The sequence below is a fragment of the Acanthopagrus latus genome, chromosome 19 (genome assembly GCF_904848185.1).
Source record: "Acanthopagrus latus isolate v.2019 chromosome 19, fAcaLat1.1, whole genome shotgun sequence".
NCBI lineage: Eukaryota > Metazoa > Chordata > Actinopteri > Spariformes > Sparidae > Acanthopagrus > Acanthopagrus latus.
Window position 1 is genome coordinate 11,265,783 of NC_051057.1, and position 16,947 is coordinate 11,282,729.

Below are 16,947 nucleotides of genomic sequence, written 5' to 3' on the forward strand. Positions count from 1 at the left end.
TTGTTATCACTGGCTAATCTGCATAGGACTCTCATGTATAAAGTCCCTCTCATTACCATTCAGAAGGCCATCTCACAGGTGTGCTGAGTAAATATACAGCACACAGTAGCTGATCAAAAAGCACACACACACACACACACACACATAAACCAGGTTCATAAACAGGCTGGAAGGCACATGCACAGTCACAACGCAAAAAAAGCCTACAGACATGTTTAAAAATGCACAGACACACAAACATGGTCACTTAGGTGTGTAGACTTCCAGAAACATACACGTATGCACACACAAACATCGAGAGTGGACACCCACCACGAAGCAGACACATTATGCAACCCCCCTGACAGAAGGTCCAGGTTTCCCACGTTCTGGTGGCAGTTTGGCCTGTGACAACTCATTAAGAACACAGCTGGTCATAAGGCTTAGAGTGGGCTCAGACCACAGGGGTCCTCAGTCGGGTGTCTGATTAGATTTTCACACAATATTCAAGGATATAAAAAGCTCGTCGTGGTATAGACGTCTTCAATATATGCAACTTATGTAAACCGCAGCTTCATTTGACGGAAGCAAATTAAGCATCTGTACTTAAATGTGTAACTTATTATGCATGTTGAAAATTCATGCGAGGTGTTTCCAACTGGGAATGCAAATGTTTGCGGAACCTACATACGCAGAGTAAAGTAACAATGTTAGTTTAAAACTAGTTATTGGCTGTGTAACAATGAATAAAGGGGACTTACTCAGGTTCCATTTGAGTCCAGTGGTGATTGTTTGGCAGGGTCCACCTACTGGAATGAGACTGCACCAGTCCCCCTCCAGGCCTGTGTTCACTCCCAGTCTGTGGCTGCCCTGCTGACACACAGCGTGAGCGCAAAAACGAATATAATGAGTATTTATTTGCGTGTGTGTGTGTCCAAGAGCCGATGACAGGTGGAAACAATGAGATAGAAAAAACTGAAAGAGAAAACAAATGTGGAGCACGACTTCTTAAACTTTTCCAGCCCCAAATGAGAAAACTGAGCTTCTCCGCCCAGGGAACACGGCTCATTAAAATAAATTATTGCTCCTGTCAGTGCTGCAACCCATTTTCAGCTCCAACCCGCACTTAAAAAGGATACCTTGCCAATTTGAATTATACTCTATTTTACTGTATGTCACAGTGAGTCAAAAGAATTTTGCACTGGCTACCGATTACTGTACGAACAACCAGCTTTTCACTTCAACAGTACAGCCACTGGTTGCACTCTCATGAATTCTTCACATGACAGCTGTGTTTCCTATAGCATATTTTATTAGCTCAGAAAAAAAAACTATCAATAGAGGAGGACATTTGACAGTGTTAAGGGGTCTGAGGGTCACATGAAGACATATTTTTGAGATACAGTGAAGTCTTTTCATGAAGTGCTCTACAAAAATAATAAACATGAACAAAATTTCAAAATGTCACAGTATCCCTTTGGGAAACCAGGGCTGGAAGATAAAAAAGCAAGCATCAGACAGTGTGGGTGCAAGGTAGTGTCAGGCTCTTCAGGTTGAATAATGACTTTGCTATGAATGCACTGGTTATAATGAAGTCTTATCCTGGAATGCAAAAAGGTCAAAACAAAGTTTCTCTCATTGACAACGCATGAAAACAAAGATACAAAGAAACTTGACACCTCATTTTAGCCCGTACATGTGTATGTGGTAAAGAAACCTTGCATCTGGAGGAAACCAAAAATCTCTGAAATGTGATGATTTTGTATCATAAACACTTTGAAAATCTGCAGGCTTGAGTGCCTCATATGCTCAAGGTGTCACACACTTCATAAATAAAAAAGACAAAAAGCGTTGACGGATAGAGCTTAGATCGACATCTAACAGGATCAAACAGATGCAGACAAAGACAGCGAAGGCATTCACATTAAATTAGGAGTTTGAAATCTTGAAAGTGTGACATGTTTAAAGCAGAGTTTTCTTTTGCTTGGCTTCCTGGAGCTGCAGACCCGGAGGGCAGGAATCATGGGAAAATTCTAAGCTTTGGAGCGTTTGGTGTTTAGGAAACATCCCTCAGGTTGTTTTCTATACATAAACACAGTCTTTTTGTCTAAGTGTGTCAGAGAGACAGTGTGTGAGGAACAGAGAGAATGAAAAACAAAGGCATCTGCACATGCACGCACACATATGCAGCACAGTCGGTAGGTTTAAAACTCAACTTAGTTTACAGACTATGTATTTTACAGAGAGAGAGAGAGATAAGGTATCAATAACACAATTAGGCATATACAGTATATATAATAATATTGCCATGACTTTTCCTAAATGTTATTTGGCTTTAAAAATAATATCAAAAGGCCACTGTTATCAATTGTCATTGGGTTTCTATGTGGAACAGGACATCAGGTCAGCACTTTACCTCGTGTTTTTATTCATTTCTTATTTGAATGCCATATTGTTGCTAACTTGCTCCAGTACAGCACAAGTTGGAATGAGTTAACATACCTCAGCTATCACACTTTATCATTTAAATCAGCTCTTGTCTGACAAGTTTCACTCCTCAAAAGGGCATCACCAAAACAAGCTTGCACATTTGACCTAGAGTGTACGCGCCTCGAGAATGATTTATAGCATGAATTGGGCTGACACAGCACTCTGCCTTTCCTTTCCCATGACACATAGAGAGCAGGTTCTCTCAAGTATCCTCAGGTGTTGGGATACTGACTTGAGTTAATGTGGCTCTGCTTGGCCCTTGGACCCAGACTCAACACAGCAAATGACAAATGAGAAAAAACAACAAAACAGATGAACTCAGTGCAACATTTTTTCTTTAGATCCAAATTGAGTAAATTTAGCCTCACCTTGGGACGTCGACTGATTAAAACATCTTCCTGTCGTGTAGGGACTCAGAATAAACAAGCCTGCAGCCCTTGCAATGTCCCTACCCGTGATTTAATAAAAGACATGCAAAAGCCCTGAGCCAGCTATAGAAAACACAGGACTTTGCATATTTCCCAAAGATAGCATGATAACACTTTGACACCTCATCTGGGAAACAAAAGCTAAAACAACAGAGGCAATCCTGATTAAGTCAGAGCATATCTGTTACGTAGGCTTGCACTGATTTTCTCTGGAAAGAGAAAGCAAGACTCACCTATTTTCTAAAATGTGCATGTTTAACAGGACACTGCATTCATACTCGTCAAATTTGCAAAACGGCCATGACTGGCAATTTACCTCTGGTCTTAATTTCCAGTCTATGTTTGTGCGCAGCACATCAACAACCCTCTATGTATTGACTGTACCACCAAATCCCAAAGCTCAGCACGTAACAAAGCTTTGATTGCATGGAATACAGCCTGTGAGGATATTTGGCAAAAGTTGTAAACACTTCAATTACAGATGTAACTTGAACAAATAGCACTGGGTCTTTCGAAGGTTGCGTTCACCTTCATGTACAGGCGTCTGCGTTCATCAGTCGCTAGCGAATTGGAGCTGCGTTGACAAACGAGCTTAATTTACCCTCACTGAAGTAAGATTAATTGGAGGTGTCGAGGTATGAAGCAGCAAATGACAACGCGCCTTTGGAATAATGACAAGAGGTAGGGAGGGAGTGCATGAGAGAAAGGTTTACTTAACGTATTACAAGGTGTCATCAAGAAGTGCGACATTTAGTTGTTTGTCCTGAAGATCCAGCAAATAAACAACACAGGGGAGGGGAAAAAAAAAAAGGAGGCAGGGAAAAAAAAGAGAAGTGTGTCCCAAATGACGGCAGCTCTGCCCACTTGTAAACTCAATCAACTGAGGAGCATGAGAAAGTGGCTGGCATTGAGGAAAAACAATTTGGGAGTATCAAAAGAGACTCTCTCTCTCATGTACAACAGCAAATTGGGGCACCAAAAGAGCGTATGTGTGTGTGTGTGTATATGTGTATGTGTATGTGTATGTGTGTGTGTGCGTGTGTGTCTGTGTGCCTGCGTGCGTGCGTTCTTGAAGTGATTACTTAACAAAGAAACAAAGTGTTCAACACTCCAATCAAGGTGGAAGCAGAGCAAGGGAAAGAACATTTCTGAGCGAACAGAAAATGAAGAGACGGACAGGAAGAGAGGAGGCGACGGGGGGTAGAGGATGTTAGAGTGGGATGTTATTCCAGCGCGGTGAAAACATACTGCAGGTCTTGCCTTCAAATACATTTATATCCATAATAAATGCACCTTGAGCTTCATGAAAAGTGCACTAGAAAGACAGGCCACAACCAATGCAAAAGTGTTATAGCCCCCCTTTTTAGTTATATTTCACACCTGTTACAAAGTGGTTTGTCTATGCGCACAACGTGAAGGCTAAGGACAGTGTGCTTAAAGTACACTCACGGGTCTGAGCAGGCACGCCAGGCTAGTCCCCTGTATGATCAACAGGGGGAGTCGTGTCATGGACAGAGCGTGATAGAGGGTCTCAACAGATGCCATGGTCTGGTCAAATCTGCCACCCAGACCACCCAGTGTCACTATGGCATCCACCTGGAGAGGCAAACAGAATTGAAGTGTTTAAAACATTTTGGCACTATCAAATTTGGGATCAGTATGCATTCATCTATATGTATATTAAATAGATTGAATATTTTGCGGGTACAAATTTTTCAGATACACATGTTCAGATATGAGTAAATAATGCAGGTATAGAGCTTGTTTAGTAGTTTTTAATGATATCCTGCGAAGTAATCCCTCAAAAGACGAAAACTAATACCGTCTGTGTAGTCAAAGCCAGATATATCTTATTCCTCTGGGCCACAGAGGTCCGTTGTTGTCTATAAACTACTAAGAATGCAACAGTGAGCCACACAGTTTCACTGCTTACAGCTTTTTCCTTTATTTTCCATAACATGAAGTCAGAATGTAATGAGAGCTGGACTAATAATTTTGCTGGCTTTGGTCTTTTTATGGGATTTGTTGACAGTAACAAAAATATAGAATACCACCAGCCTTATCATTAAACAAAGAAAGAAAAACAAACAAACAAGCACGTTAACAAATGCCACAGGGACGAGTAAACATTAAAGGAAAGAAACAGCAAGGACACAGAGCTTCGAGGGAAAACTGAGACGGAGGAGAGATACACAATCAGCGGTAGATCAAAGATTGAATTTGGGCCATTACAATGAGAGCAAACAACAGTCTCTTGATTTAAGAGGTGAAAAAGTTAACATCAAATCAAGAAAGCTAAGTGGATTACTTAAACTTATACAATTTCCTGCAGCCTCAGTGCCAAAATAAGGTCCGTCTTAACTTTGAGCCAGCAGTTCACTTAAGCACAATATTTACAGCTCTCAGCAGTTATATCCTTACACAAAGTCCCCGAGCAGTCAAGCACCACTGCTGACAGCCTTAAAACCCAGCAGAGTCGAGAGGGCAGAGGCGCTGTCACAGCGACTGACAGTCAATCACATATCACTTGAGTGTTTTCACCTAAAAACACGTACCGCGAATAATAAACAAACAACAATCATGTAAAGTTTACTAACTACATTTCAAACTTGAGAAATGACTGCTCTTACACCTACATCTACAAATCAGCCAGTTCATATTTACCACATTCATCTGCTACAATAACAGATTTGGGAGTGTTTTCTTTTTTTCCTGGAAGTTTATGTGAATGCATTAACCTGTTGTAGTAAATAACATCACAGGAAACCCACTTCGCCACTGTGAAATGCATTTCCATTTGCCTTTTTACCATTTTAACAAGCTGCCTTTGGTTAAATGAATTCAGCTTTTCCCACAAGATGAGCGAGCTCAGATCAAATTTGTGCAGCAGCTCTTTACTGTACATAACCTGCACGGACTGTTTACCGAACTGAATGTATTGAAACTTCCTGCATCAGGCTATGGAATTAAAACTTAACCACTGCTGAGATTGAGGGTTATTTCAACATCTGGCTGACGCCCCCACATGCAGAGGCATAGCCGACACTGTAAACAACAACACTCGGTAAACAAACTCCCCTCTGCACGTCTGAGAGAGAGAGAGCAAAAGAGAGTGATGTTATGAAGAAGAAAACGTATAATCTTTGAGTCAAATACTTCCGTTTGATTAATAAAAATGACAAAATAATAAACAGATCTGAAACGCACTGCATTAACCTACAAAGAGAAGATCCATGTGTTATTTCAAACAGATGGAAACAAAAACTTTTTTTTTCCCCCTAACCTGTGTTTACAGGAACAGATCAGGGTTAATCTAGTTTTTACTTAGTGTCAACGCATCCCATGAATACACCGAGGCCATTAGGGATTAGTATGTTTCTCAAAACCTAACAACTTGTTGTGATGTCTGTGGGTCATGAGTAAGCTTGTTTACTCCTACAAAACATGCAAATCTTTTGAAACCGATTTCAAATACCCACATTAAAAATGTACCATTTAAGAAATCAAAACTCAAACTAGAGTAAATAGTGCATTTAATAGGAACGATTCTTAGCCACAGATTAACACACAATTCATGACCTTCATCAATGCTAATTGCTAATTTCTCTGACATTTAAATGGATCTTTAGACTTAAAATGATTTTTAATGCAAGATTCCACTCACAAATGTTAAGTTTATTGAGCAAGCCTTTTGACATTGTAATCACATTCCCCTAAAATGTATTATAAATGCCACTAAAAACAGTGGCACCTCGCACATTATCCTATAACACATGACAAAAACTAAGAAAAACAGTAGTTAATAGTTAACAAATACTGTTTATTGTAAAACAGTAACCAAAGTAACAAACTTTTTTTTTTAGGAAATGTGCCTGGTGACTGCAATGGCATGTTCACTGGGTGAATGCAACTGCATAGCAAATACATAAAGCCATCTTTGGTTAACTTGCATAGTTAATATTAGCAACAAATACCTGCTGCAACATCTGTCCGAGAGACTTGACACATCAATGCACGTGTAACGACTAGTATCTGGTGCCGATTTGTGAAGCTAGATGTGTTTAATCTACTTGTCAACTGATTGTGCACATCCCATCCCTACCATAGTTCGTTATCAGAGTGATAGTATCAGTGCTGTGTAGCCCAGTGTAATGAGCTCATTGAAATTGTATGTTCTTAATAGTTTTTGAATAATGAAAGTATGTCACAGAGAAATTGCTCTTTTCATGTTAAGTTTTAAGTTAAAGGTCAAGTTTTCAACAAAGACAAAAAACTGAACATCCATTTTCAAAATGCATATTTCAAAAATGAGGATACAGACAGTGGCCATTTTTTTTTCTATGAGCAGAATCTTTTATCTACAACAGGCCTCACCATTTTGTCTACCATAAAACCATCTTCCAAATTCACCTCTGATGGCCTCACTGTTCTTATTGCTTACTAAGAACAAATCATTTATACCCAAGAATGCAAGGATAGGAACAAAGCTGCTACCAGAAGGAGGAATAAGAGAGGTGTGGAGGGATCAAAACAGAGAACAGTATCAGTGAAGAGTATTGGTTAGTTCCAGAGGACAGAAAAGCTCAAAGAAAGTAAAGAATGGTGTAAGAGAACAAGGAGCAACGACTAGAGGTGTATTGTGTTTGAGCGTCCAATGACACAGTGGCTTGCTCAATCTTCCGCTTTCCATCACACTGCTGTTGTGTCCGCTACGCATATCAAACTCCCCATATCAGTCTGGATTTTCATTTGTTCCTATTTCATGTCTGTTTACTAAAAACAAAAAAAACAAGCAGGGCAAGGAGAATCTCCCAACTGAATGAATAAAACTCAACAAGCTGGCTCAACTGATCCGGCCGTACTCTCACCCAATTGGCTGGGGGAGTCAGAGCGACTCAGAGATCAACACAAAACACTCACATCCATTTAGTGAGGATGATGAATAGATAAGGAGAGAAAGAGAAAAGATGAAATTAAAACGGAAATGCTGCTTATGCTTGAAACAGTGAAGCAAGGAGGGAGAAGCTAACTAGGACAGAGCTGTGAGAATACAGACAGACGACACTTCAGCATGTTCATCGACAAACAGTTGTAAACAGGTACCAAATGCTCAAACACACACACACACAAACTAGCCTTTTGCAAACACATGCACAATGTAGACAGATACACACAAAGACACACTTTCAACTGTAGGCACACTGTGATGTAAACACACAAATACACACACGCATTTTATATATATATATATATATATATATATATATATATATATATATATATATATATATATATATATATATATATATATATATATATATATATATATATATATATATATATATATATATATATATATATGCATACACAAACAAACATCTTTCTCATCCACCCACTGTAATCCTCTGATACCATTCTTTGGGATTTCACCCAACATAATATGAGATAAATTCTCTAAATCGAGTGCTAAGCTGTGAGGAGGAAAACATTCAGGGGCTAATATGTTGAGTCTTAAATAGCCCAAAAAGGGGAACAATGCTCAGTAATCTGCAAATCACTCTGCACTGACTTCATCCATGCGTTAATTCATTTAAACAGGCTAAGTGGTTTGAAAATTAGTGGTGAGCAAATGAGGAAATGACAAGATGTGATGTGAAAACATGAGAAAAGTTCTGCGTTTTCTGTACGCTACTCCTATTCACAAAGTGCTGAAGGGAACAAAAGTTCAAATAAGAGTCAATGGCGGTAAAGAAAAGCAGAAAAACCCTGGTAAACAAACAGGAAAAGTCATCATCAGCAAGTCTTACAGAATGTCAGAAAAAAAACTGATTGCCAGGCTCCTATCTCTCTCAGGCAGACAGACGGACAAACACTAGTTAAAAGGCAGAGTAAATATTAGCTAGGCCAACAACAAAAAACGCCCAGGGAAGGAAAGGACAAAAGCATATCTTCGCTTAAAGCCAGGCACCAAAAAACAAAGTACAAATGCACAATGTGACAACACATGTGCATTCTGTATGAGATGAAGTGCATTTTTGTGTGGCTGCAAGCATCTTCTCTGTGGTGTTTCATCAGCCTCAAGGTTTCAAGTGATTGGGGCACTCGTCAGTGATTGGAGCAACACTCGCCATGCTGCTAAAAAAAGGCTAATATTAGATCAAATGGAGATCGAAAAGGGGGGGAGAGGGGATAGAAAGACAGGAAGAAGATAGGTACACTAATAAATATACACATACATAGATAAATAGACAAAATATCATTTTCCAGGATACTGAGAAATGTTACTTGTTGAAATTCTTGAAATAAGAGATAATACTTTGTTTGTTGTATTCCATATTTTACCCAACGTGTGATGTACATTCTGTGCAATTCAGCTGACTTTTTGTGAGTCAGAATGGAAATGGAGTCAATCTCTGGATCAGATCACCGTGTGTCTGGGCTCTGCAGCAGCTGGCTGAGTACGGGGCTTCGCTCTGGCTGGCAGCTCATTTCAGAGTTTTGGGTATCAGGTTGTTAGGAGATGCTTTACACTTTGACAAAGACCACAACAAGAGTAAAGCATTTCATTTCACATCAGCGCAAAAACCACAGCTACACTATATGTAGGGGTAAATGAGGCTGATGTCAGTACAATGATATTTTTTCCACACTCTTCACCTCAGGGAATGTGGAGCGAGCATGCATGTTCTTTTCCAGCATTTCATATTCATACACCCACACATGCCCGCACCTCAAATCTGCCCACAGCGAACCACAGTCCAATATTATTGACCTCTCAACAGCGTATGTTAAGTACCTGAGGACTGAATGCCTTGCTTAGGGGCACTAAACTCTCGGAGGCTGGAGAGGAGAGCTGTACTTATTAATTTTACCCAGTGCTATAACTACAGTACTGCCAGTATTGCATTGTGTTATAATAACTACTATTTTTAACAGAACTGGTCCAGACAAAGGAACATAGACTATATAGCAAATTACAAAAATACTATGGTGTTTATTATTCTCATCCAATATTTGTCAATGCAACCAAATGACAGAATGTCTCACTTTCCATTAAAGATCCCATATTCTGCTTTTTATATCAATTCTTTTAATTAGGGTGCCTAGTAGTAATGTTGACACATTTAAATCTACAAAAAACACATTATTTATCACATCTTGTCTGTTGTTGCAGCACCTCTATTCACATTCTGTCTGAACACTCTGTTTTAGTGCCAAGTCTTCTCTGATTCGTTTCTATATCAAGCCAGCATTTTTGCAGCCACAGCCCTGAGGGTGTTGGCTGTATAGTCGTGACATCACAGCCTCATGGAAGTCGTGGCGGCTCTCTTTAAGGTACGGTATCTGAATTCACCATGGATTGAGCATTTTGATACTTTCACAGTATTTATAGAGCACCTAAACCTGCTGTAAATCAAAAAACGATGGGAAGTGTTACTTTTACAACATGGGACTTTAGCAGTAAAAATTGCCAGACTTTCAGTGTGTTATGTGCAGTGGATGCTTACCTGCAACTGTCGCTTTTGAATTTCCTTCACCATAATTGTAAGACACTTGGTGAAGTCTGTGAGATCCTGTTTGGCTGTTTCTATCAGCTTGCACCCCTACGCACAAAAGAAAAATGGAGACACACACACACGGGCAACAAAACATAATCAGATAGATGTACACACGCGCAGAGGGCAAAACAAAAACCAAGGCAGAGATAAGGGATAGGGGGATAACAGAGCACAGTAAAACAGAAAGAGATAGAGAGATGCAGAGAGGTATAAATCAGTGTTTGAGTCTTGTCTCGCTGTCTGTGGGCTGTGTTGCTGAATAATGCAGGGGCTCCAGTCAGTGGCCCTAAACTACAGCATCCAGGTAAACAACTATGCTCTCTCCCTCTGTCTCCTTCTCTATCCACACACTGTCACTTTCCTCCCAAAGTACACCAACTTCCCTAATACACACACACACACACGCACACGCACACACAGTCAGTTCACACAAACTTGTTCGCTGTGCTCTGTTTGATCCCATCCATCCTCCCTCCCCTCCCTCCTCTCTCCCCTTCTTACCTCACCCCTCTATCCCTGCCTCTCCTCCCCTCTCTCCCTCCCTCGCGGTTGCTTTTCTGTTCTCTCCTTTCCATTTATGCAGAATTATTCACCGTTTCCGACAAATCTCTGAGGGAACGCCTCAAACTTTCCCATTGTTCTGCTCCCAAAGCATTACCATAAAAGTCTGTTCTCTCTCATGGAAAAAACGGTTTCGCTCATTTTTTTAGGCAACCTGTGTGATACTTACGAAAAAAAGTACTAATATTACAGGCAGCTACAGAGAAAGGGAGGGGAGAATGGTGAGAGAGAAAAGGAGGATGTCACAGCTAAAGGCAACCTATGTCTCTGCGTGTGAGTGTTTGCGTGCGATCATGTGTCGCTGTGCGTGTGCGTTGTCAAGTATTGGATCTGCTTTTTAAACTGTGTGCATCCGTGGGGCTCTGATCACAGTAACACACAGCTAAACACAGCAAAAGATCACACAGGCATTGCATTTTCGTTTCTCTAAGGTGTGTGTGTTTATGTGAAGCTCACCATGTATTTATTATTTATTAAACCAAGCTTCATCTCTCAAGTGTTCTGGTCTGACATTTTGCTTGTTATAAACATTGGGTAGTCCATTTCACAGGAGAATTTGCATTTTATTTTTCTGACCTTGGATAGTTGAGTCAAAAGATGCCGTTTGAACAAGTTTCATGGACGGTTAGGGATGCAGGGAGGAAGGACTATGACGTAGGATGTCATCAGAGGACTGTGGAGCGGCATCGTCTTGTGTCTAGACTGTGTTTATATATACTGTATTTATGGTAGAATGCATTTACATCTTATTTCAAAATGTTTCTCAAGTGAAAAAACAGAGCTTGTCCAAAAATGCAGACTCCTGTTCACTGCCCCATGCAACACCCCAGTGAAATGTGTTTTCTTTTATATTTGACACGATTTATTAGCCCATCTGCAGGTCTGTAAAAGACATTTTGTACTTCTTGTTTGTATGCACCTTGTGACCAATTAACATGAAGAAATGTCTTCTTGCAATGGAAGCAAATTAATCAAAGTGTCACTTTCAACTCTCAGATCATCTGGTTATTTTGAATAATTTTCAGAGGCATGAAAGGGTGTGCACATAGTGTTTTTAATATGACTACCAGACAAAATGTCTAGAAAATAAAAATGCATCTGCACTGATTGCACTGATCAACAATTACACTGATCTTTAGCTGCAGTTAAATGCAAAGCAGTGCCTCCTGCCAGGCTGTTAACGCTCCCAACAAGCTCCACCATTACATCTATTATGTTGAGGTTAAAGACAATTACTGTGAGGTTAAGAGCCAGTAATGACATTTAGGCTATTAGCAGCCTAATATCCAGCAAGAGTTGTTTTGTATGCTAACAGGGATGTGGTTTTTGTTAAAAGTAAAAAAAAAGTATCAAGTTTGCCTGATCGTGGGTGGTCAGAGAGTGAAATGTACCTGTGAAATGTCACTCTGACCACCTCAAGAGGTGGCTTTTGATGGCTGGGTCTAAATCTGGAGAGCACTGACAGCTGAAGGGATGTCAGACCACTCGGTTGTACCCACTTTGATGATTCAGTCTCCATGTTTGTGTCACTGTAGTTGGAACTCCTGTAGAGTCTTGAGCATAAAAGGATGTTGGACCCTCGTCAAGTTTGGATATTCTTTTATCCATTCATCCACACAGTCAACTCTATGACTATATACCACCTGCTTTTTCCAGATGTACTTGATGATTATCTCGTGTCAGTGTCATTTCTGCCACTAGGGGTCTTTTAATCACGAAAATGAAAATAACATGTTCACAGATGACAGATGTATTTAAATTGAAGCCACGTTATATTTAGTCATGGTCAGCGGCTTCCTTCGTCACTTCCTAACCTACCATCTGATGTTTTCCTGGATGTTATGGCAACAAGTAACCAAATGAAACGCACCATTAGCCTGGCTGGCTATAATTTATGCTATACTGTATTCCTTTTGTTGAATACCCCAGAAATTAATCAGAAATGGAGATGCTCGATTTGTGTTTATTCACAAATCTTGTACACAACACATGGTTTAATTTTTTTCAATACACAATGTGCAGCTATAGTGAACATAAAGCCACAACTGTTAATGTCACTGTAAGCTTTAAGATGGTAGCGAATCAAAACTGCTCTACATTTTGGTGGCATTTTGCATCAGATGGGAAAAGGTCTCATCTCAGAGGAATCCATGTTGGATATTGTCACTGTCTAGATGAAGTTATGTCAAGGTGGTTAAGGGGCCCAGTTTCTAGCTAAGAATAGCATGCAGTTCTTTAGTCCAAACTTTCAAGTTATGCCTGTCTGAAGTCCTATTATTTTTTTCATGTATGTGTTTCTGTGTGCACACCTGTAGCTCTGAGAGTGTGTGCAGGTTGCGTTCCACTCACCTTGTCTGAAAAGAAAGCTTTGACCTCTGCGGTAATGGAATCAAAATCCCCGCTGATATAGTCGGGCAGGAAGCTGGATGTAAAGGATAGAAAGAGAGGATGAGTGACAGAGGGAGAGGGTTACGATTGCGAGGAAGACAGAGAGACAGAGAGTGCGAGGCAGAGATAGAAGAGAGGAGGAGAGAGGGGACATCGGGGGCATGTGTCAGCTCTTTGATCTGTGCGGCGAGGGAGAAGAGTGACGCCGCCGGGGGAAAGACGAAGAGATATGGAGACTGACAGGGTGATTCTCTATGGCACTGATGCTGCCCCTCTTACTCACACATACACACATGGCTAACTGCAGAGATACACAGACTGATGTGAAAACACACAAATGCACACAGTGGCAGATTTACAAGCAAATCTGATACGTTTGATACACACATCCAACGCAAACATATAAACACAATGGAGTAATGATAGGACCGGAAGCACATTTGAGCCTAAATGTCTCTCTCTCTCTCTCTCTCACACACACACACACACACACACACACACACACACACACACACACACACACACACACACACACACACACACACACACACACACAGAGCATAATGTACCTGGTGTTCATCAGATATTGACCTGTTCCATTACACTGACTGACTACTAGAGCTCAGTATTGGTTTAATTACTTCTGGTCATGGTGAAAATTGATGTTTTGAATCATGCGCCCAATTGATGCAGTATATGTTAAGAGCAAATGGTGAAAAAAGGAAGTACAAATAATCCATGTGTATATTTTTGGAATGGGTTTACTTATGCAGACTACAGATATGGGGTTAGAGCAGAGAGTGAAGTCAAAACAACGCAGACCTCTGAGCTCCTACACTGAAATTGTTCAAATAAAAAATAATACTGACAGTCACTATCAAACAAATTCTGACACTATAAAACAATATCATAAAGTATACAAAGTCAAACTGTTTCTGGGTGATTTTCGATTAGATTTTATGTCCTGTGTCTTCCACTCAGGGAAGATGCTGGCCACAATAGTTCACAGATGTCAAGTTCAAACACGTTTCAGAAATAGAAAGTGTAAAGGAAAAAGTGTAAATGGAAGAAATCCTAAAATGTGTGCTGACTGTGGACCACAGGCCCTTTATATAACAAAACAACAAAAAACAGTCAAACGCTATAAATGCAAATTACAGCAACTTCCCTATATTCTTAATAAGTAATAAGTCCTGAGATTATAGCATAGCATCAGTGTTGACAGCTGACAGTATTTTGCATGCCTGAAAACATATACTGACTTTCTTCTTAACAGGAACATGTGTGCTGAAGGCTGTTAATGAACCCAGACAGCTGGGTTTGAAATCTTGCTATTTGTTTATATTATGAGACTGTATATTCACACTATATGTATAACTGAGTATGAAAAAGAGAAAAAATGTAAACAACAATGTCCTGGCATAAAATCAATTCAATCAGCCCTAGATTCCCTGATGGTTTTTGACCAGAATTGAAAAGCTACAACAATCACAAAATGAATTACTAGAAAGTGTTAATGAACCCTGGCAGAAATAACATTACTAGGATTACAACTGAAAACTAAACTGGACACAAGGTTTGGGAATTTGCATGCAGGCTTTGCATTCTGAATATAAATTTCATGAAGTATTTCATTCATTCAAACACAACTGTGTTTTGAGGGAAGCTGCACTCACACGGTCTGTTGTAGATATCGGTGAAAACAGCAAAAAATCTACAGGCCACTACTGAGTAGAACATTCCTGTCAGAGAGAGAGAGATAGCTCTCTGTTTATTCCCTGTGCGTGTGTGCGCGTGTGAGTGCGTGTGTGCATGTGTGTGTGCGCACGCATGTGTGTGTATGTGTGTGTTTATGTGAAAGGTGCAGGACCACGCAGGGATGCAGTAGCCACTATCTAGAGGCATTAACAGGTCTGACATTACGATTTCATGGTTGGTTGGGCAATGTGTTTGTTTGTGTTGCGTGTGTGTGTGTGCTTGTGTGTGTTCCCCAGCAAGGAGCGAGAACGATGTTCCGGTTGGTTGAAGAAAGAGATACAGAGGGATTATTCCCTCCCTCCTTCCTCAGCGTTCCCATTTACACCAACAAGATACAGCAAGACAAACAGAACAGCAATTGTATGCAATCTGCTGCCACACACATACACACACACAAACCCACCACAAGCAAGCAATGAAACAAAACTCTACCTGACCTGGACAAAAAATGTGAACTATGAGAAAACTTGCCTCATCCACACAAATGCACTGACAGGCAGTGAATTGTGCGCGTGCGCGCACACACACACACACACACACACACACACACACACACACACACACACACACACCAAACACTATCAAAAGGCTCAAAAATATGCAAATAAGAAGGTACACACACACACTTTTCCCTCTTTTTAATACAGCACGCCACACTTGCATCTCCATTCAGAAATAACCTTCGTGTGACAGATGGGACGAGACGTGACACTGGGCCAGATCAGAGCTTTACACATACACACACAAGTGCACACACACACACACATCCCATTGTGACCTGCATGCGTGACTCCGTCGGCTGATAGTAATTGACCAAGCGAGATTCTAAATTCTGTCTGTGTGCATGAGTGTAAATGCTGTTTGTGTGTGTGTGTGTGTGTGTGTGTCCGTGTGTTGGTTGTCTGACAGTCTTCACTTCCACATTAATATTAACTGACACTTTAATTTGGATGGGAAATAGAGCATTTTACCGCCAGTTTGTCTGAGTATCGGGCGGCGCGGATGGCTATGTGACCTTTGCCTGTTTGTGTGTGTGTTTGTCTATCAGCCTGCTTTTGTGTGCCTCTCTCTGGATCCTCCTTGCCTGCTTTTTCCTCCTCTCCCAGGCAACCCACACCTCTCCTTCCCACGCTGCCTTCTCCTTTACACTCCCTTGCAATCTTATGTCATTTCTGCTCTGCAATACTTACTTTTCTGTGTAATTATGGCAACTTCCTTCCATCTAAAACACATTCTTTTCCTTTATTTTCTTACTAAATAAACCCGACACCAGCCTTCCATATTACCACTTAATTACAACAAAATGTTGTTTTGTTTATATATACACTCTCCCTTTCACGTATCTTTCATCATCTCCTGGATAAAAGAATGATGAATACTTTTATCACTTCTCTTGTCTTTTCATCAATTGAAGAGATGCGGCCTGGATTACTCCCTCTCATTCCTCCCATCTCCCAATCAGAGGAAGAGAGCCAGTGAAGGGGTGGAGGAATTATTTTGGATGATATCATTAACGACCCACGTGCACAAATGAGCCAAAGCAAAGCACTTAGAGACGTTCAGCTCCCTGACTCATATGAACACTAATGTGAACTGTACACACAGAGCCAAACAGACTCACATACAAACTTTTGACATAAGAAAAGTCATTTTTGATTAGATCTCCAGTCAGCATCAACCTTTCTAAGCATAATAATCACTATTGTGGCCATTTGTGGACACCCAGAGCTGTATGATAACATGTCTACTTTTACCGAGACAGGACAAATAAGGAACTGCCATGG

General features: G+C 40.5%; 1 protein-coding gene across 9 annotated transcripts in view; it reads right to left on the reverse strand.

Annotated features, from left to right (window-relative positions):
- Positions 1 to 16,947, reverse strand: part of tpk1 (thiamin pyrophosphokinase 1) — a 67,799-nt gene that overhangs the window by 23,175 nt on the left and 27,677 nt on the right. For 6 of the 9 annotated variants that reach the window (XM_037079494.1, XM_037079492.1, XM_037079491.1 and 3 more), the window contains 4 exons: positions 13,367 to 13,439; positions 10,406 to 10,501; positions 4,347 to 4,493; positions 741 to 852 (listed from right to left, as the gene is read on the reverse strand). In XM_037079494.1, coding sequence (XP_036935389.1) covers positions 741 to 852; positions 4,347 to 4,493; positions 10,406 to 10,501; positions 13,367 to 13,439 — 428 coding nt within the window. The remainder of the gene's footprint in view (positions 1 to 740; positions 853 to 4,346; positions 4,494 to 10,405; positions 10,502 to 13,366; positions 13,440 to 16,947) is intronic. The other 3 variants (XM_037079497.1, XM_037079500.1, XM_037079499.1) reach the window with 3 other exon arrangements.